This window comes from Elephantulus edwardii, unplaced genomic scaffold (genome assembly GCF_000299155.1).
Source record: "Elephantulus edwardii isolate Elephantulus edwardi_28Jun2011 unplaced genomic scaffold, EleEdw1.0 scaffold00025, whole genome shotgun sequence".
Lineage (NCBI taxonomy): Eukaryota > Metazoa > Chordata > Mammalia > Macroscelidea > Macroscelididae > Elephantulus > Elephantulus edwardii.
In genome coordinates this window covers 16,588,852-16,612,288 of record NW_006399775.1, presented here as the reverse complement: position 1 = coordinate 16,612,288, position 23,437 = coordinate 16,588,852, and the positions used below count along the sequence as shown (strand labels likewise).

Here is a 23,437-nt window from a genome sequence, read left to right as displayed (position 1 = left end):
AATCTGCGTTATGCAGATGACACAAGCCTGCTTGCTGAAACTGAGGAGGACCTGAAGTGCTTGCTGCAGAAGGTCAAGGACTGCAGACTTCAATATGAAGTGAAGCTCAACATCAAGAAAACAAAGATTCTCACCACTGGGCTGACTGGCAACATTATGATGGATGGTGGAGAGATTGAGATTGTTAACAGCTTCAGTTGGCTTGGCTCTACAATGAACATGTTTGGTACCAGCAGCCAGGAAATTAAAAGATGACTTGCATTGGGATAGTGTGCTGTTAGAGACCTCTTCAAAGTACTAAAGAGCAACAATGTCACTCTGGAGACTAAGGTGTTCTTGATACAGGCCATGGTCTTTGCAATTACTTGCTATGCAACAGAAAGCTGGACAATGACTAGAGATGATATAAAGAGAATTGATGTCTTTGAGCTGTGGTGAAGAGTACTGAATATACCATGGACGGCTAGGAGAAAAAAACAAGTTCGTCCTGGAGAGGGTGAAGCCAGGCTGCTCTTTGAAGGCAAGGTTTATGAAGCTTCAGTTGACACACTTTGGACATGTTACAAGGAGGGACCAGTCCTTGGAAAGTGACGTCATGCTTGGGAGGGTGGAGGAGCACAGGAGAGGAAGACCCTCGATGAGATGGACTGATTCAGTGACTGGGTAATGGGGGTAGGTGTGCCAGAGACAATAAGATTGGCACAGAATAGAGCAGGGTTTACGGTGACGTCATGCTTGGGAGGGTGGAGGAGCACAGGAGAGGAAGACCCTCGATTAGATGGATTGATTCAGTGACTGGGTAATGGGGGTAGGTGTGCCAGAGACAATAAGATTGGCACAGAATAGAGCAGGGTTTACGGCTGTTATACACAGGATCGCTCTGAATTGCAGGCGACTTGATGGCACATAACACAACAACAACAATCTTGTCATGAATTTTCTGTAAAGCTTCTAGTCAAGTCATTGCCCTGTTTTCCTTCTTATATAATTAGTAGAATGAAATTTTTTTAAACCCCACCTCTTTCAATATTAAAATTCCTGATTTTAAGTTGCTTTCATCTCCTTTTCAGAGGTCCTCTTGTTTACTTCTAATGTCTCTACCCTACCTAATGTTTTTTTCTCAGTCAATTTCCAAAAGTTACTACTTTTAGGTAATTGTCCCCAAAACTTGGGCCCATTAATTGTGGTAAAGGTGCTAGTGATAAATAAAAAATGTTACTATCCACAGAAACATACACAATTTAATAACACTTAAAAGAATTAGTTACTCAATGAAAGAATTTTTCTCTTTTCAAAGAGAAGAGTGAACTGGGGCGGGGGGATTGGGCAGGGAGAAAAGTGCAACAATGAAGGAATGGAAATCTAAAGTTTCTGTAAACTTTCATTAAAATTAATAAAAATTTTAAAAAAATAGTTACTAACAATAGATTAATAGTGGTAGTTTCAGATATTGAGAGTGAATGAGGAAAAAGAAAAGCAGCAGTATTAATTAAGCACTTATTAGATCCCATGACAGAGATTTCATGCCAGTCAAATGATTCTCAAACCAACTCTAACAAATATTAGTATATCTATTAAATAGAAAAGGAAACTAAGACTAAGGAAGATTAAGTGGCATGTTTAACTGGTAGATTTACAACTGATTCTCTGATAGCTGAAGACACTCTACCTGTTGCCATCAAGTTGACACAACTCATACTGGTCCTCCATGACAGAGCAGAATACCCCAATGTTTCCACGGCTGTAATCTTCACAGACGCAGAATTCCATGTCTTTCTCCTGGTGGGTTCCAATTCAGACTTTGGGGTTAGCAGTCAAGAGCTTAACCACTGCACCACCAAGGCTCCTTAAACAGCTGCCTAAGGATAATAAAGCTGAAGAAAATACTATCCAATCTTCAAATAATTCTTAAGGCAAACTGTCAATATTTGCTGTTGCTCAGTTCGTGCGGATGTGAAAACTGAGCCTCTGATTTCCCCCTAGCTATAAAGCCCTGTTCAGACTGGTGGAATGGTTCGCTGAGCAACAAAGTGAGGTAAGTGGCAGCTCTGCCATTTCTTGGTTTGCTTCAGTTATGATGCCTAACAGATGATGGCTTAGTATAGCTGAGCCAAATTTATTCTAATGAGAGACTAGAAAAGGAAACTGGCAAAGAATATTCATGATTATTTTACATTTAAATGAAATTAAACAAGATGGAGAAGCTCTTTAAGTAGGTCCTAGAATACTGACGAGCCTTTCTTTTGCTTTAATCTTTGGGGAAATGGGCCATTTGTCATTTATGCCCAGCTAAGCAAGCTCAAGAAACCTCAACTAGTCCTGAAGGGAAAGGAAAGATGGTATTTATAAATTTTGCCCAAAGGTTGGATAAATAGTGTAATTATAAAGATGATATACAGGATCAAAGATCTCAGCATCAAAGATCATCTTGTCCATCTAAATGCTGCTTCATCTTGGCTACAATCCTGACAACAGTTATGTTTATATGCAGTCAAAATGTGTCCTGCTCCTATTTGAAGTCCTTTGATAATTCTCAGGGGGGAATAAATCCAAGCCTAGGTCTTAGGTTAGTTTTGTTGTTGTTGTTGTTGTTATGTGCCGTCAAGTCACCTGCGACTCATAGTGACCCTATGTACAACAGCCCTAAACCTTGCTCTATCCTGTGCCAATTGCACTGCCTCTGATACACCCATCCCAATTACCCCAGTCACTGACTCAATCCACCTCATACAGCGTCTACGTTAGTTCACTAAACAATGTATCTTACTATTTACGTTAGCTGTAGCCTATAGCAGACTTACAATTATGTATACTGAATATTAGCAAGTATTACTGGCAACACTAGCATCAGGCCCACACACTCCTACTCCATGACTACCACCAATAACATACTACTTACAGGCCTATGGTGCCAGACATACAGAACTCTGTGGGTTCTAGGTGATCCTATCTAGACATCTTTCAAGATGCAACTCAAACATGTATCTGTGAAAACGTCTCTGATCTCTATTCCTTGTCCTAAATTCCTATTTTTGCAGCACCCTGCAACAGTCATTTATCAGCATATTATCTTCCCTTTTAGGCTGTACACTCCTTGAGGTCTCTGTCATTTTTGTCTCTGCTTATGTTTAGTTAATGAAAGTACTCCAGGGACACAAAAACTGGTCAGTAGCTCCTGAAGTAGCCCTTTCCATCAACTGGCTCAGAAAATTCTTCCCTATATTCAGCCAGACACCGTGCGAGGAACACACAGAACAATTCAATCTTCTTCAGCATGTCAGCTATTGACTCATAATAGATGGACACAAGACGTAGGTCCCACATAGAGCAAGATCAACCCAAGAGAGTCCCTGCTCTCATGTAATCCACATCCTGATGGAACTAAAACACCCACCATTGTCGGGGCAGATTCTACTCATGGCAATCCTCCATGGGTTTTCAAGGTTGTAAATCCCAGTGGGAAGAGACTTCCCAACTTTCTCCCATGGTGTAGCTGATGGATTTAAAGCACCAGAGGCCATGGCCTTTGGATCTGCAGTGAGACTCGCTATGTACAATGCCACAAGAGATAGATAAATAGGCACATTTACAAGAGAACACTGACAAGGTCAGTAACAGAGAAGCACAGGCTACAAAGAGAAGGAAAAAATGCAAAATTTCAGTCTCCAGGATCCTGAAGACTGAAGAAGTGCTGCCTGCTCTGCAAGGATCACAATGGAAGGCTCCTTATAGAGAGGAGAGGAAAATGTGGAGCATAACAAGCACAAAAGAACCAGATTTACTGGACTAACAGAGACTGATGGGATCCTTGAGACCATGACCCTTAGTCACCATTCAAACCTGGAATCAAAATTACCTCTGTTATTTAACTTTAACTTTTAGCCAAATGATAGGCAGTCCTATAAGGTGATGAAAAACAACAGGAGAAACACTCCTGAGATAATCAACCAAACAAAATAAAAAAGGCAGCATCTGCTCAGGAATAAAGCTCAGAAGGCAGGAAGGGAGATGAGAAGTGGAAACAGGAAGCGCAAGCAGGATGTAAAAAAAGTGTTGTTACCATGTGGGGATTATAACTGAGGCCAGGAAACATGAATTGTTAAATGGGAAACAAATCTGCTTTGTAAACTTTCATTCTGATCACAATAAAATGTTAAAGAAAGAATGTGTGAAGAATATATAATGAGACTGGTAGGCCACAGAAGAGTTCCAGGAAGGCTTGCCACTCTGGCTGAAACTTTAAAGGATGAACAGGAGTTATCCATGTGAGAGAGGGAGGTGGGACAGGCCTAGAAAATGATTTAAAAAAGAAGGGTTTCTCTTGAGGTTGCTGAGTGGTCTCAAACTTCTACCCTTTCAGTGAGCAGGAGAGTATGTTAGCAGTTTACACACCCAAGGACTCCTCCATGTGTAGACATCCTCCTTATTTTGTCCTCAGTTACCTCTCCCACATGGACACCTTATGTGCTCTGGTGTCTGACACCTTGCACTTGGCAGCTGGTGTGCAAGCACTCTCCTCACTCCTACACTTGCACCACACCATGCAAAGGCATATGTGACACTGTAGTGCGGAAACCCTCTCATCTCATTCAGGCTCCAGTTCCCTATGCTGGAGCACCCTTCACATGGACACACCCTTCTCAGGTTCTGATACTACACTTGAGAGGGAGACCAACAACACATTCATAACCAAACACATTCATACTTGTATTTTCAAAGTCAAGCACAGCACACATAATGTATGTGATACTTTAGGTAAACAGGTGCTGAATGTTAGAATTAATCCTATGTTTAATAGAGTTATAGTTAATAATTCATAAATAGTTGTATATACAGGTCCTTCTAGAGTGGCAATACCTGATAGGGTTTACAGAAGCCAATCTGGGAATTGTGGACTTAAAACAAATCTGATTCAAATTATAATGAGCTGTTAAGTATAAAACAAGCACTGAATTGCAAAAACTGTGTGAAAAAAACCCTTTAAATATTTCATTACTATTTTATATACTGATTACATGTAGAAGTGATATGGTAAAGACACTGGACTTAATAACATTAATTCTATTTCTTTGCCCTTTTTTTTGGTTAAGGAGTCCTGGTGGCTTAGTCACGGGAGCCGTGCTGCACATTTCAGTTCGCTGGAATCCACCAGCAGCATCACTAGAGAAAGATGGGTGATCTCCTCCTCTTGTGATTTACGGCTGCAAAAACCAACTCGAAGGTCACCACTATGAGTCAGAACTGACTTGACAGCAGTTTTTTTGTTGTTGTTGTTCTGAGATTTCTTTTTCATTTAGTGATCTTGTGGTAAGAAGCTATGCACACTCTGCACAGGGTTCGAATCCACCAGCATCTTTGCAGGAGCAGGAAGGGCAGTCTCCTCTCATGTGATTTACTGCCTCTGAAAAACCACTGGAGGGTCAGCTATGGGTCAGCTCCAACTTGACAGCACACGACAATAACAACTAGGAAATTTTAAATTGTATTACATATGTTCACATACTGTGCAATATTGATTTAGAAACTTCTGCTGAACCAAAAGATCAAAAGATTGAGGGTTAGATATATGGCCTGTTTAGAGTAGCTGACAAAAATCTTTGTATACTTCTAAAACTTTGCCAGCTAGAAAGACTATTCAAATGAATAATCACAAGACATGAAGGAATGCCAGCATCCAAAAGTTGTTTTAAAGAAAGTTGATATTATAATACATTAATTACATGAATCAATTTGTAAAAGAAAGAATATATTGTTTTTTAAAACTAATTATGTCTTTTAAAAATGTCTCCATCTAACTCTACTCTCTAATAATGATCAAAATTGTATACGCCTAAACAGAAGTATTAAACAAGTTATTTTCAACTTACTTCCTATATTTGCCTTCTTTATTTTACTTAATTTGAATCCTTTGGGCTGCAGTAAAATCTTCAAAGATAACAAATCACACCTCCTCTTTTTTCCCCCTTTCCATTTCCTTGCCTCAAGACCATTAACTAGTTATTTGTTCTACTCTCAAATGTGAAGTTCCTCTGGATTAAGAGAGAATAAACATTTAGTCATTTTGTCAGTACTAACCTGCATTTCATATTTCAGAGTCATGTGGAAGCACCAGGATCCCAATCCTACAACTGAAATTAAAACAAATAAAAAAACAATTAGCATGATATTTTAGGGGAATGGCCAGAATGGCCTGAGAAGACAGTACGAAAGTTCAAAGCATTGGGTTTTAGGAAGAATAAAGTTTATAAAATATTGTTATTATCTGTCTTTTAAAAAATAACTATTTTAGCTGATGTGAGGGGAGCCCTGGTGACATAATGGCTAAGCAGTTGGTTCCAAGGTGATCCATTTCTTGCCTAACCCAATGCTGTCAAGTAGATTCTGATTCATGGTGACTCTCCCCGCCAAGTTTCCGAGACTGTAAATCTTGACAGGAGCAAACAGCCTCTCTCTCGTGCAAAACAATGGATTCAAACTGCCAACCTTTTGGTTAGAGACCCGATAGGAAACCCATTACCCACTATGTACCTAGTCTAAAGAATGAGAAGAGGCCTATCTGGAGAGAGAATCCTTAATCTGATTGTTGTTTTATACTGTCAAGTCAAAACTGATAGCTGACCCTCCAGTGGGTTTTCAGAGGTAATAAATCACATGGGAGGAGATTACTCATCTTTCTCCCAAGGAGTAGCAGGTGAATTTGAATTCTGGCCTTTGGATTGGCAGTGCAACTCCCTACCTTTAGGCCACCAGAGTTCCCTTGGACTTGAGTAATAAATGAATCAGTTGAAAGGACAGAGGGGAGGGGAAGAGATTTTTTGGGGGGGGGGCTGGTTTATTTTTATACTAGTTTATCTACAAAATTAGAATGAATTGTTTTCAAGGACAGATTCTTCCAATTTCCCTCACTCCCTCACCTATCAAATTGTACAACTCCATGATTAATCCCCTTCCCCTTGCACATGTTTATCCCTCTGCATCTACCCTTCTCCAGCATTTGGTAATACCATCTCAGACAAGAGTCTTATAACAAAAGTTTACAGAATACTCCTGGGCCTCCTCAAGAAAAAGACTGACAACCCGATTACAAAATGGGAAAAATAAATGGAAAGAATTTTCACAGAGGAAGATATTCAAATGGCAAACAGACTTATGAAGAAATGCTCTAAATCACTGGAAATAAGAGAAATATAAATCAAAACCACAACGTGGTATCATCTCACTCCAGTAACAGTGCCAAAGTTTGACAGGCAGCAAGTAATAAATGTTGGAGAGGATGTGATGACCATTCTGGAAGGCAGTTTGGCGCTTCCTCAAAAAGTTGAACATACAAATTCTGTATGTCCCAGCTATTCCACTACTTGGAATATACTCTGAGAAAATGAGAGCTGAGGCACAAACAGAGACTTGTACACTAATGTTTATACCACAAACGGATGGGTTGAGAAATTATGGCACATTCACACAATGGAATACTATGCAGTACCAAGAGCAATAATTTTATAAATTATTACCTAACTTGGGAGGGACTGGAGAGCATTATGCTGAGTAAATGAACTCAGTCCCACAAAGACAAATGTTGTATAAAACCATTATTGCAGAAAAAGACACCACCTTTATAAGGAAAGATTATCCAGAGCAAAGGACAGGCAGCATTTTCAAATAAGTAGAAGAGCTTGGTTAAGACCATGGACAATGTCAGAGTAGAGATCTACTGTTGATTCTTACATGTCCTGTAGAAGCGAGATTTAGATTTCGTCTTTATCGTAGGGACAACAGAAAACTGTTGGAAAACACACACACACACACGGAAATGAAAAAAAAAAAAAACCACAAAAAACAACAAACACCAAACACTAAAGGAACAGTCTCCCAAATTTGATGGAAACCCCTCCCAACAATCAAACAAATAAAACAACCAAATTAAAAACTTTGTAATAACGTCATATATGTATATTTATAAAATTATATGTGTGTGTGTGTGTGTGTGTGTTGTATTGTTGTTAGGCACTGTTGAGTCAAGTAAGACTCAAAGTAACTCTATGAACAACAGACCTGAACCCTGACCTATCCAAGCCATCTTCATCTCTGGTACACTTGAGCCCATTGCTGCTGTCACTGTTTCAGTCCATCTCGTTGAGGGTCTTCCTCTCTTTCACTGAGACCCCACCATTCCAAGCATGATGACCCTTTCTAAGGAATAGCCTCTCCTAGCAACATGCCTATCAAAGTTTAAGAGATGAAGTTCTGCCATCTTTGTCTCCAATGAACACTCTGACTGCACTTTTCCCAAGACATACTGGTTTTTTTCCTGGCAGTCCATGAAATTTTCAGCACTGTTCTTCAACACGACAACTCCAAAGCATGACTTCTTCTGTCATCCATATTCATTGTCCAGCTCTCAGATGTGTAGAAAATGATTGAAAAGACTGTAGCAAATGATTGAAAACATTAAAAGACATCACTGCTTTAAAGAGGTTCTTCACAGCAGACTTGCCCGGTGCAGTATGTCTTTTTTCTTTCTTGACTGCTGGCATCAAGGTATTCATTGTGGATCCAAGTAAGATGAAATCATTGACACTTTCAATCCTTCATCCATCTATCATGATGCTGAATATTGGCCCAGTGTTAAGGACCTTTGTTTTCTTAATGTAATCCATATTGAAGGCTATAGTCTTTGATCTGCACAGCAAAGCATTTCAAGTGTCTTCCTCACTTCTCAGCCGGCAAGAATATGTCTTGAAATGTTGTGTTATATCACACACACACACACACACACACACACACAAATATAAATTTAGAAAAATGAGGTAAGGAAGTTAATATTAAGTACAAATAGAACTTACAAAAATTTCTTTATCCCTACTGACAAGTTTTGTCACCCTTTGAACACAAGTTTAAAGGACAAAGACTGAAACACTTGCAAAGTATACATGGAGTTCATAATGTGGCTCCACTCATATTCTCCACTGCAATTTGCAGTGCAAGTACACTTAACTGCTTACTGTTCATGATCTCACATTATAAAATTCTTGCTGCTTTGCCTTTCTTTGCTCACCTCCTCATTTCACTTATTTATGCACATATAATCTCATCCTATCCACCTCAATCTCTATCTTTGCTTACTGAAATCCTATGCAATCTGTAGGTTTAGTTTCTTTTTTTGCTCATTACTGTTTAAAGTGAAAAAGACTTAAATTCATAGAAAATCTGAAAAAATACTAACGAATGATCTCCTATATATGCTCTATCCAGATTCGCCAATTTCAACATTTCCGTTAAATTGTTGCTCTCAACTATTCATTTTCTGAACCATTTGTAAGAAGTTTTTATACATTATGTGCCGTTACCCCTTAATACTTCAGTGAGTATCCAAATCAATTTCAAATGTGACCACCTAAGTGAAAACTTTCTCAGCTTCTTCCCCATTTAACTTGACCACATGAGGCATCTAAGAAATCATGTTTGGCTAAGCCAATTTTTACTGTGCACTATGTTGTCAACAGAGCTTTATAAGTGGTAAAGTTTCAGTCCAGAACCTTCTAGTTCAGTGTATTACCCAGTATCTGCTTTGTAAAGGTCTGTTAATGTTTCTGTTGGTCATCAAAAGTCAATGATTACAATTACATTCTAAGCTTTACAAAGACACAGGCTCCATTGTTAATGAAAGAATCTCTAAAACCTAGCACAGTGCTAAATATAGAAAGCAAGCTTCTATATTTGCTGATGGACTGATTATTTGTCTTTCTCTCTTGATGATGTAGCAATTCACATTAAAAGAGTGAAAGAGACTGTGTGTGTGTGTGCATTTGATGTGCATGTGTGTGCGGTGTATTTGTGTAGTAAATAATGATGAATGTTCCTGAACGGAGAAAATTAACAGGAGAGATGAATTTCAAGAGAAAAAAAATGTTATCTAAATAAAATATGAGCAACAAGAACATAAAAGTTTGAGGTTATATTTAAAAGAGAACTTGGAGGTTTTCAGGAGTAAAGACTGTGAACAAGAATATACTAATAGGAAACATACAGTGTGAATAAAGTATAAAGTTGTCAAAAGTATTTAGAGACAAGCAAGTCATTCAGTTTGGCAGGAGTATGAGAAACAAATAGAAAATAAGCCAGAGCTCTAGGTGAGGTGGGTACAAATACTGTACATTAAAAAGTTTGCATCTAATAATTCCAGTATTATTATCAGGTACTTTTCTCTCCAAACATTTAAAAAGTCCTACAAAAGAGACAGCCTCATTTTTATTTTATATAAGATGAAAGTGGTGTTAATAAAGGTTAAAAAACAGACAAGGTCATAAAGATACGGTCACATGGTGGAGCTGAGATTAGAGGCAAAGTCAGTCTACCCAAAGACTTGCCTTTTGCCATAACTACCCTTGGAGGCAGTGGAAAGAAATTTTAGCCTTATGATAAAGTCTGTAGGGGAAAGGTGTTCAAAAAAGTAGAACTTTGGCTTAAGAAATCTGTATTGTTCCTTGTTACTTGTGATGTTAGGGAGGAAATGTCCAGACAAGAAAAAACAAAGTCTCAATTTTAGGACAATGACAATACAAACACACAGAAGCAGTTATAGAGATCACAAAGCTAAAATATGAGGATCTGAGAGGTGAGTGAATACAGGCAACTAAAAAGAAGAGAGAGGGAAAACCTCCAGTGCTGCCCAGTCTTTTCCAACTCATAGTGATCTTCCACCAGGGCTCTGAAGCCAGGAGGAGACTGCCCAACAGTCTCCCATAGAGCACCTGGTGGAGTTGAACCACTGGTTGGCATGCTACTAATAAGGGTCCTTGTAAGCAATGGGGTTATGCACTTCGCCAACAGGGCTCCATGTAAGTATGTCAACTGTCCTTTTATGCCAAAAATATAAGAAATTAGACCAACACAGTAACTGTGACAAGCCTGCTGAGAGATCATGAAAATGGTGCGGGACAGAGTGAGGTTTCCATCTGTTTTACTATGACGCATGTGCATGCCAGATTCTGGTTTTTGGTTGATGAACTTGTGACCATCTATGTCTAATTCGCGGGCCTCTTCTCTTTCTGTATTCATTCCCTTAGTGACCTCATAAATTTCTCATGACTTTATTATTATTATTTTATCTTAAATTTTGTTTTGTTACTTTTATATAAAATATTTAGGTTTTATTTACATTCACTACATTGGTCTAAAATCACCATCTTTAATTCTAGTGTTGGCAAAGAATATTGAGTATACCACACAGTGCCAGAAGAACAAACAAATCTGTTCTGGAGAAAGTGTAACCGGAATGTTCCTTAGGAGTGACGATGACAACATCTAGTCTCCACGCTTTGGACATGCTATCACAAGAGAGCAGCCTTCTCATGGCTTTAAGAACAAGGAATTCATGCAATATTATTCAAAATGGGTGACCCTGGAGGACATTATGCTGAGTGAAGTATCTCAGTCACAAAAGGACAAATACTGCATGGTGCCACTGTTGTAAAACAGGACTGACCTCAGGGTTGAGGGGAGACTGAGAAAGATGGGTTCAATAATGTACACTGCATTGAAACAGATGAGGGAGAAAATTGTTTAAAAAGGATATGTGATTAGGTATTTTTGTCATGACAGGAGTCCTGAGCAAAGGCTGAATAGTGAAGTGGCCCTGGGGGGAGGGATTATAAAACAATGAATTTTTGTTTTACTTTTCTAAGAGGGTAGTGTACTAGGGGGGAGGGTTGGGAGAGGAGGAAAGTGCAACAATGAATGAATGGAAATCCAAAGTCTCTGTAAATTTTCATTGAAATTAATAATAAATTTAAAAAAAAGAGAACAAGTTTCTGACAAAGACGCCTATCTAAACTTCACCTCTGAGCCCAATCTCACATATCCACATGTGTCACATTTAGTGTCTTCATTTACTGTCTCACAGCCATCTTCACGTAACTCTTTAGACACTCTTTAGCTGGCTGCTCAAACTAGAAACCCCAAAGTCGTCTTTGAAAAATGGTTTTTTTTTCAACCCCCATACTTAATGCATTAGTCAATCCTACAGATACTAACCCTAAAATAAATACTGAGTTACCCACTTCTCTTCAGACTCTATTGGTTCAAACCTCTACCATCCCCCTACTAATTGGTCTCCCAGTTTGCATTCACCAATCCATTCTCCATCAAGAAGTCAGGGAGATCTTTTAAAAATATAAATAGGATTATGCCACTACCCTGCATAAAAATGTCCCCTGGCATTACATTGCTCTTAAAATCGAGATTCCATTCTGGCCTATTATAAATTGTTCCTGTATGATCTGGCCCTGCCTTAACCCATTTTCTGACTTTACCTAAGACAAAATACTAGGCATAATTAGAAAATGCTATAGTCAGTGCTATGATGAAGATATGCACTGTCATATTTAGGAAGTTTTTTTTTAACTTTTAAAAAAATTATTCAATGTTGCACATTTTCTTCCCCTGCCCCCAGCCCACCCCCCAATGCATACCCACTGTTCCAGACTATTGTCATATATATACTGTTTAGTCATATATTCCTTTCAGACAGTTCTTTCCCTCACCTGTTCTAATGCAGTGTTTATCTATCCAGTCCTTTCCCATTTTCTCTCCAACCACCACATCTGTTCTATTTTATAACAGTGGTGTTATGCAGTATTTGTCCTTTTGTGACTGAGATATTTCACTCAACATAATGTCCTCCAGGCTCTCCCATGTTGTGTAATGGTTTACAACTTCACTGTTTTTCAGTGCTGTGTAGTGTTTAATTCTGTGACTGAATGTACCATAGTTTTCCAATCCACTCGTTAGTTGATGGGAGATTAAGAATATTTCTCAGAGGAAGTGATACCTAAACTGCACCCTGAAGACAAGCATACCAAGGAGATGAGTAGTCTGATATGGAAAGAAGGGTGAATGGAAACAAGAAACCCAGGTAGGAAATGGGAAGAATGTTGTTATACTGAGGGAGTTACAACTAATATAAAAAACCAAAATTGTGGAATGAGAAACTAATTTGTTCTGTAAACTTTCACTCATATGACAATAAAACGTTTTAAAAAAAAGCTAGCTGGAATGATTCATATGGGTAAGATGTATCTGAGACAAATAATCAGGTTTCACCAGAACCTGACCTAGGGCCACTAGAGTCAAAGCCCTGGGTATTGACTGTTACAACATGGAATGCCCACTTAACCCTAGAGAGATGAGACTGGCACCTTCTTTTAATGCCTAGATTCTCTTTGCTGAGGCAGACGTTTTTCTTATCTCTCAGCCCACTCAACCCCCTTCAGACAAAAACCCAGGTGGAAAAATTGTAAAGAAAAAAAATGGTTGAACTGAAAGATTCATGCATGGTTAAAGAATATGGACGAGAATGCAATAGATCAGTTTTCGCTACTGATGTATTAGAAGTCATAAGCAGATGCATATTTTTAATACACACTCATCACCATCATCATCATCATCATCATGGATAAGAAATTGAAGAGAGTAGAAGTTGAGTTTTTTTAAGCCAAAAAACATGTGAAATGTGCAGGGCATAAAATTCACCAATAACTAAATTATGAAAACTAGAAATTCAGGAGATACAAGCTGGTATTTTATTACGTTTCACTTGGTTTGCTTGTTTGAGGCATCACAACTGATGAGCAAAGACATATCTACCTACCTGACCAAAATGAAAACTGAGGCCATTGAAACTCTAATGGGATTAGAATAAGAAGGTCAATGTACATCTATATCCTCTAATTAGATGATCATATTCATATCACTGTACTATAGTTTTAAGAGTCTCTCAGGAATATAATAGAATTTCACTGAGTTGGAACTTCTTGATTAAAATATTTTGGCAAGTTAGCAAAGTTTTTCAAGGTTACAATAAAATACAGATATACTTTGATATACATCCTTTATCTATCTCATCACATTAAAGAATATATAAGGGCTTTGGAATCAGACAGAGACTAGAATCCCAGGTCAATCACTTATTACTTATAAAGCTTTGGCAAACTGCCTAAATTGCTTTGAAATTCAGCTGTCTCAGTGATAAATTAAAGACAAGGTAATTGTGAGGAGCACCCTACCTACCACCTGATATAAATATAAAACAAATCAGATGGACAGTCTCATCTCATAATGATTTGACGGCCAATGTCTTCAAGTCAGTTTCAACTCATGAGGCCCCCATGGCTATTGGGCTCAAAGAGCTAACAGCTTGGTTAGCAGCTGCATACTTTAACCACTGTGCCACCAAGGTTCCAATGGCATATAATTAGTTGTTATTGTTGTGTGCTGTCAAACTGAGTATGACTCATAGCAACCCTATGAACAAAGGACCTGAAACTTGCCTTATTCTGTGCCATCCCTGCCATCTCTAACACAGGGCCCCATTGCTACAATCACTGCATCAATCCATCTTATCAAGGGTCTCCCTCTCTTTTGCTAACCTTCCACTTTGCCAAAAACGGTGTCATTCTCTCCAAGGCCTGGTCCTTCTGAACAACACATTCAAAAAAATTTCACAATCCTTGCTTCCAAGGTGCAGTCTGGTTTCACTTTCTCCAGGTTAGACCTGTTCATTCTCTTGGCAGTCCATGGGATATTCAGTACTCTTCACCATCACAACTCAAAAATATCATTATCCTTAGTCATTGCTCAGCTTTCAGATGCATAGCAAGCAATTGAGAAGACCAAGGTTTGGCTTGGATAAGATGCACCTTAGTCTTTAAGCTGATGTAATTGCTCTTTAGTACTCTGGAGAGGTCCCTGACAGCTGATTTTCCCAATGAAACTCGACTTGATTTTTTGACTGCTGGTTATCAAGAGTATTAATCGTAGATCCAAGCAAGATGAAATCGTTGAAACTTCAGGCCCATCTCCATCTATCATGATGTTACCTAGTGGGCCGGTGTAGGAAGCCATCCTGAGTACATGCAGCTGCCACGCCTGTCCATCTCTGGGACTATGCCTACCTCTTAAATCAGCACCTGTAAATCAACACCTTGGGGCATGCCCCTCCCTCTCTTTTGTAAACTGATAACCTAGGGCTGGGTTCCCTGGCAGCCCGGCCTACTCTGCTGCCTATTTATAGCAGAATTCATCGAATAAATTTGGGCTTCATCAGGAATCTTTGTCTTGCCCCAGTCTCTCGTGTCCCTGCTCCTCTTTTAATCCGCACAGGTTCCACTCTAGAACACCTATGCAACTAAAGACCGGGAGTGAGGACTTTGTTTTCTTGATATTCAGATGTAATCCATATTGAAGGCAGCAGTCCTCGATCTGCTTCAGGTCCTCACTCTCCACAAGCAAGGCTGGGTCATCTGCATAACACAGGTTGCTTATAAGTCCCCCCAATTTTGATGCTATCATCTTCCTCATAAAGTCCATCTTCTTGAACGATTTGTTCAATGTACAAATTTAATAGATATGGAGAAAGGATAAAATTCTGACACATATAATAAGTATCCACAAATTTTCTATCTAGTCTCCAATTCAATCTACAACAAATATTAAAGTACAGAGCATGGAAATATAGTGGTTCATATGTTACAATGAAAATGTAAAGATCCAAGAAGTACTGGGGAGCTCTGGTAGCCTAGTGGCAAGAAGCTATACTGCAATCCCAGAGGTGAGCAGTTCAAATCCACCAGATGCTCTGCTGAAGAAGGAGGGACAAGCTCCTCCTGTACCAGTCAGATTTGACGGTACACACACACAAACACACACAAAAAAAAGATTCAAGAAGTACTAATGTGCTTTTAAATCACATCATAATTTACTATAATGAATAAGATAAAAGAAATAGTTATCTTTTTTTGTAAAGTACAAAAGGCATTAATGGCTTAGTGTGGTTACTGTTTACTCAGCTAGAATTTCCAGTGTTATTGGTGGTGTCAAAACAGTGCTGCCTACAATTTCTTTGAGATACATCACTGTAGGTTTCCAGGTGAAGTTAGAGCTCACAAAAGAAACAAAATGTACTATCATATCAGAGAGGCAGTAAGATAATTAAAAGCATGAAATCTGAAGTCTGACATCTTAAACTGAAATTTCAGCTTTGCCATTTATTTGTTAAGGAGTTCTCGTGGAGCAGTGTGTTAAGATTTACACTACTAACCTAAAGATCTTTGGTTCAAATCCATTAGATGCTCTGAGGTAAAATGATGGGCAGTCTCCTCCCATAAAGATGTATAGTCTCAGAATTCTGATGGACAGTCACTATGATTTGACTCAATGTCAGTGGAAAGGTGAGAACAATCACTCTTGGTGCCCAGGTGGTGCGGTGCATTAAGCACCGGGCTCCTAAGCAAAAGGTTAGTTGTTCTCCTTCTGTAAGGAAGGCTGACCGTCTTGGAAACCATATGGTGTAGGTTTACTTTGTCCTATATGGTCACTAGAAGTTGGAATCAGTTTTGAAGGCCCTGGGGTTTTGGTACAGCCTCTCTAAGTTTCAATGTGACTCATTTGTAAAATTGAGATCACAATAAACTCAAAAACCAAACCCACCACTGTGAGTCAATTCTGATTCGTGGCAACCCTCAACTGAGTTCCCAGGGCTGTAAATATTTTTATTTCATTTTTAAATTTTTTTGAATGAAAGTTTATAATCTTATTGTATTTTTATTTAATCATTCATAGACATTTGGTTATAACATTAATTGCAAGTGCCTAATGTAATTAATTACAATTTCTAATCAGCCTTTATTGTAAATCTGAACATTACCGCCTTTCTGCCATGGAGCATATGGTGGGTTCAAGCTAACATATCAGCTAGCAGCCAGCACTTACCCCACTCCACCACAAGTTGCTCTCATGATTCAGAATGAGAAAACCAGTAAGATCAAATGCCCGACACACCTTAGACACACAATGATATTGTCCCTGATGCTATCTTAGGGAACTTAGTAAGTCAATGAAATCATCCCATAATGTCTTAAGGATAGACTCTGACACTAGAAAATGATACGCCATTTTTATGATTTGGTTTTCAGGAAGAACATGTTAATTTGAGGATGAGTAAATTTGAAAAGCAGTGATGTGTACTTTACTGGACTGACAATTTTCTGTACCACTTATTTCACAATATATAACTCTTGCCTGTGTATTTTCTCTAGAAGTAGAATAATGACTCGTTTACTTGTGAGCAAGGAGCTCTAGTGGCCTAGTCCACAGGAAGTTGAGCTGCTAACCCAAAAGTTGTTGGTTCTTCTTTCTGCAACTACAAGTTTCTTAGAAAACAGACAAGCAGTCTATTCTACCATGCAATTTACACCCTCCTGAAAGCCACCGCAGGGGCAGCGAGGAGTCAGTTCCAACTCAATGGTAAGGATTTGACTTGCCTATTTGTGAAAAGACTAACAATACAGAGGCTGTCAGAGAAAACAGATGCCTTTTTCTTATAGAATATGAAGTTTTTCAAATTTTCTTCTCATTATTTGTAAAACATAAACAATTTCTAAGTTAACTCAGTCTCAGTTTACTCAGCAATAAAAGGAGACGTTGCTGTTGGCAGATGCCTTTGAGTCAATTCTAAGCCATCCTGAATTTATGTGTAACAGAATGTAGTGTTGCCTGTTCAAGTATCATCCTCACAAATTTTACTTCTTTTGACACCACTGTTGCAACGACTGTGTCGATCCATCCTATAGAGGATCTTCCTCTTTTTTTCAATGACCCTTTATTTACCAGGGAGCTTTGGTGGCCTAGTTAGTAGGGAGTTGTACTACCAACTCACAGGAAGGCAGTTCAAATCCACCAGCTGCTTTGCCAGGAAAGACGGAAAATCTCTTCCTGTGAAACTTAACTGCCTCTAAAAACACACTGGAGGTCAGCTATGTGACTTGAAGACAATGAGGGGTTTTTTAGTGTGTCTTTTACTAGGACCAGAGAAGAAGAGAAAGGCCCATAACAGGCTAGAATGACTGGCACAGTGACTGCAACAATGGGTTTAAACCCAGCAGAGCCTGTAAGGATGGTGCAGGATCAAGTAAGGTCGTACAAAGGGTTATTGACGTTCATCAATATGATGACACCTAACAGTAACAGTTCTATTAAGCATGATGTCCAGTAGTATATGAAGCGAGCCCCTCAAGTTGGAAGACATTAAAGATACCACTGCAGAAGAGCTGCCTTGGCAATGCAGAGTTAGCCTTAATGATGTGGATGAAATAAAGCTTTCAGGACCTTCACTTGCTGATGTGGCACCACTCAAAAGAGGAAAAAACAGCTGCAAACAATTGCTGGTAATGCCAGCTTACTAAGAGCCAGGGCCATCTGGTACTTATTAACTGTGGAGGATCCTTCTTAATTCTGTCTCTGACTTTAAGTTAACCTAACTTAAGCTACACATCTAGCAAAAAGATCTAGAAATCACAAAGCCAAGTGATATACTAGCAGAGTCAGCTTTCTAAAATATAAACATTCTTTCTAAAATTAACTTTTTGACAGTATTTTTGATTCACAAGCAGTTGTAAGAATAATAATGATATCCTATGTGCTCATTAAGGAACTCTGGAGGCAAAGACTATAGCTAGTTCTACTACTAACCTACAGGCTTTGTTCAAATCCAGCAGCAGCTCTGAGGGGGAACAAATGTGAAGTATTCCCCCATTGCAATTTACAGCCTTGGAAACCTGACAGAAGGTAGCTGCGAGTCAGAGCTGACTTGACGGCACTATGTGCAAGTTAGGGGCCATTTACCTTATTTCATACAATAGAACTACATGCAGTATATACTACAGTACAACCACCAGGATACTGACACTGACACGGTCAAGATACACAGTATTTTCCACCACAAGATGGATCCTACATGTTACACTTTTAGAATCATACCCATATTCATCCTGATACCACTCCTTAAAGTTTCTGGAAACCACCACACTGTTCTTCATTTCTGTAATTTAACATTTCAAGATGCTATCTATATAAGTGATATTATAGAGTATGCAACTCTGAGGGAATTGGCTTTTTTCAATTTCTCTGAAGAGACATCAAGGTTGTCATGTGTATTAAGCTTCTTTTTTATTGCTGAGTAATAGTCCTTGGTATGCCTGTACCACAGTCTGTTTAACATTCACCACTCAAGGCCAAATATTTCCAGTTATGAGGTATTGCAAGACAAGTTGCTATGAACACTCCTGCACAGGCTTGTGGGTGAACATGGTTTTCATTTCTCTGAGCTTAGTGCTCAAAAATACAATTCTGGATCACATAGTTGTTACATGCTTAATTTTTAAAGAAACCATCATACTGCTTTCCAGACTTGGTAACAAGTTTCTTAGATTTATAAAATGTATCATTTTAGACCACATTAGTAAAGTTTGAAGACTAAGGTAATCCTGATTCAGGCCATGGTCTTTACAACCACTTGCTATGCATATGAGAGCTGGACCACACATAAGGATGACAGAAGATTTGATGATTTGAGCTGTGGTGCCAATTGGAGTGGGTTACAGAATATCCCATGGACAACCAAAAGAACAAACATATATGTCTTGAAGAAAGTGCAGCCTGAGTGTTCCTTGAAGACAAGAATGGTAAAACATACTTTGAGTAAGTGGCTAGACGAAGCTATTCTTTAAAAGGTACTCCATGCTTGAAAAGGTGTAGGTTTAGTCAGAGAGGAGGATACTAAATGGGATGAACTGACACAGGAACTACAGCAATGGGCTCAAGGGAGTCAGGTGAGAAAGAGTAACACAGAGGAAGTATTTTATTACCAAGGGATTAGTAAATCAGCAAAAACAAACCTCTGTAACCATTTTCTATTTCTGTGCCCATTTTTACTCTTCAAATCTTACCTAATATGATTTTCTACATTGAATCTTTTATTTTGAAAACAATTTAAAATAGCTGTCTTTCAACCCTGAACAGTTCAGACTTTCTTTATCCTTAAAGCTTTATTTGTCCTTTATATAAACATTTTACAAAATACATGAAACAAATAGGACAGATATCTTGGTCAAATGCCACTTCATTTTGGATTTTCTTATTTTATCATGACTTGATTGAGGTTATTAGTTTCTGAGAGTAATGCTGCATAAATGGCATTATCTATTTTCCAATTTCACACCAGGAAGTACTTGATGTTAACTTATACCATTACTGATTTTAATTTTGATTATTTTATAAAGATGGTATCTGCCAGATTTCACAGCTGTTACTTCCCCCATTTGTAATTAGTGAGTAATTTGTCAGGAGCTGCTTTGAGGTTGTGTAATCACCGTGTTCTTCAAACACTTTCACTCAAACACTTTAGCATTCACTGTTAGCTCTTATTGGAATCAATCATTATTATAATTGTAACACAGTGACTTAAAAAAAAACACCAATAAAGCTCTGCATTCTATTTATATTTATTAGTAGGTATTCTTCTATTTTTCCTAGTCGTTGTGTACCATCAAGCTGGAATTGACCCATAACTGACCCTCCAGCAGGCTTTCAGAGGCAGTCAATCGCATGGGAGGAAAGTGCCCAACTTTCTCCCATGGACCAGCTGGTGGGACAATGAATAAGGATGACAGAAGAAGAACTGATGCTTCCGAGTTGTAGTAGTGGAGAAGAGTACTGAATGGCCATGGGCGGCCAAAAGAACAAACATATGTCTTGGAGAAAGGGCAGTCAGAATGCTCCTTGGAGGCAAAGATAGAGGAACTTTATCTCACATACTTTAGGCTTGTTTCTAGAAAAGGCTATCCTTGAAGAGGGACATCATACTTGGAAAGGTGTAGGGCCTGCAAAAGAGAGGAAGGTCCTCAATGAGACGGATTGATACAGTGTCTGCAGCAATGGGCTCAAGTGTGTCAGAAATTATGACGATGCCTCAGGAAAGGACAGAGTTCAGATATGTTGTCCATAAGGTTGCTAAGAGATATACTTGCCTCGATGGCATCTATGAACCTGAACCCTGTCCTATCTTGTACCATTCTCGTCATCTCTGACACATTTGCACCCATTGCTGCAGTCCAATATACCCTTGGAAACCCACTAGAAGGTTACCAGGAGTTGAAACTAAATTAGCTGTGATTGGGTAGCTACATGTGTAAAACCCAGGAACTGAGAGCTCTCCTACTTTCAACACTGCTTTAATTTTTCTTGGCCTTTGGCCCCTCTATATAGAGGTGAATACTGATTTATCTATTTCTGTAAACTGCTGCTGGAATATTGATCAAGAGTTGTTATTTGTTGATCATTTTGGTTAGTACTGGCATCTTAACAATATTAAGTATTCCAATCCATGAGCATGGAACATCTTTCCATTTATTTAACTCTTTTCTCTCTTTCAGGAGTGCTTTTTACTTTGCATTGTACACGCCCTCCATGTTTCTATTCCTAGATATGTTTTCTAATTCCTAGGTATTTTATTCTCTTAGAAGCTACTATCACAGAATTGTTTCCTAATTTCCTGGGCAGATTTTTTATATAAGAACCCAAATGGATTTTTTTTATTGACTTTGTAACCTACAACTTTGCTAAATTCTTCCTCTAGCTCTAAAAGCTACCTTTTGGACTCTTTAGGGTTTTTGAGATCTATAATTTTATCACCTGCGAATAAGATACTTTCTTTTTTCATTTCCCTGTATGTATACTTTTAAATCAAATTTTCTTTTATACTGTTTACATATAAAGTTTATAAAGTTAATATGCATTGTTTTTCACACCAGACTTTTCCACTTTCCTTTACCAATCCCTGCCTCCACCCATCAAATTGTGTGACCCTATGTTTAGGCACCCCCCCCTTGGATCCTCATATATGCTCTACAATAGTGATCCTATCCAGTATTTGTCTTTATGAGACTTAGTTCAATTAGCATAATCTCCAGACCCTCCCATGTTAGGTAGTAATTTACAAAATCATTGCTCCTGTGGGCTGTACAGTATTCCACTGTGTGAATGTACCATAATTTCTCAATCCATTCTATCTGGGCTGTTTCCATGTTCTTATGATGGTGAATAATGCTGCTATGAATATTAGTATACAAGTCTCCGTTTGTGCCTTAGTTCTCATTTTCTTGGGGTCTATTCCAAGCAGTGGAATAGCTGGGTCATATGGAATTTCTACATTGAACTTTTTGAAGACATGCCAAACTGTCTTCCAGAGTGGTTATACCATTTCACAATCCCACCAATATGGATACCTTTTATTTATTTTTCTTGTTTTACTGCTCTAGTTAAGCGTTCTAGTCCAATACAATATAAGTGGTGAGTGGAAAGACCACACATAATTTCTTTTCCAATTCAAGGGGAAAGCTCTTTCATCATTAACTATAAACTTGTTGGTTTTTAATATATACCTTGAATTATACTGAGGGAATCCACCTTCTATATCCATCTTCCTTATAATTACCATCAAGAAAGAGTGTGGGTAGGGCAAGCAGAGGCTGGTGGTGCAGAGCATCTGGATGCTCAGGAAGCAGGCTGCTGTGTGGGCGACCGAAGTCCTCCCCGTGTCGCTGCCACTCTGATTGTTCTTCTGTGATCCATCACCTTCTCCTAAGGAAGCATCCTGACTTATCTCCACATTTACACACCAAAGAATGCAACATCTTGACTGACTTGCTGAAGGAATGCCACCCAAATCACAGCATCCTGAATCTTTCTGGTCTCTTGATCAGTAGATGAGGAAATGCATAAAGAATGAGTAGGTGGAAAAGAGGCGCAAGAGCAGGAAGTATGGCGATGCAAAGTGAAGGAGACCCTTGAGTCCACCAGATGAGTCGGAGAAAATGAATTCTGTTGTCATTGGATGGCCCTGGCTGAGAGAAGACCCAAACATTCTTAATGGATGGTTGGAAGAATCTATCTTACTTGGTCTTCATGATCCTTTGATGGCCAAAGCCTCATCCACTTCTATATTAGAAGAAATAGGGACTTCAGAATTCTGAATATTTGTGGAGTGGAGCCTTTAGCAGCACTAACCTCTCCTGCCAGGACAACGGACTTTGATATGCTCTCTTCTGTTTGTCTAGAATCAATGGCATCAAATAAAGTGCTTCCCTTAATAAAAGACTTTATTTTAATTGTTTTTTTTTTAAAAAAAAAACAAAACACACCACCACACAGAGAGTATGCGGCTTTAATGCTTCTTCCTTGTCCATAGAGATGTGTTCCACCAATGTAGTGTGTAACCGATTTTCTAAGGTTGAATCACTCCTGCATTCTTAGAAGAAATTTTACTTAAGTCTTGGTATATGAGTCTTTTAATATGCTGCTAAATTTGTTCACTAGTATACATTTTGTCAAAGATTTTTCTATCTGTATTCATTAAGGGTGAAATCCATGTGTATAATCTACATTTATGTCTCTTAAAAAAACGTATTTGCAATGAATAAGTCATTGACTGTGCAAAATTCAATCATTCTATCTCCGGCTTCATTTCTGTCACCAAGTCCATGTTTTCCAGCTACTGATCCTTCTTCCCTGTTCCCAACTTTTGCGTTCCAGTCACCCATTATTA

The 23,437-nt window shown here is 38.6% G+C and overlaps 1 protein-coding gene across 2 annotated transcripts in view; it reads right to left on the bottom strand.

The window, feature by feature from the left end:
* Positions 1–23,437, bottom strand: part of ACER3 (alkaline ceramidase 3) — a 151,380-nt gene that overhangs the window by 57,122 nt on the left and 70,821 nt on the right. For both annotated transcript variants that reach the window (XM_006882873.1, XM_006882874.1), the window contains one exon: positions 6,076–6,128. In XM_006882873.1, the coding sequence (XP_006882935.1) occupies positions 6,076–6,128 (53 nt within the window). The remainder of the gene's footprint in view (positions 1–6,075; positions 6,129–23,437) is intronic.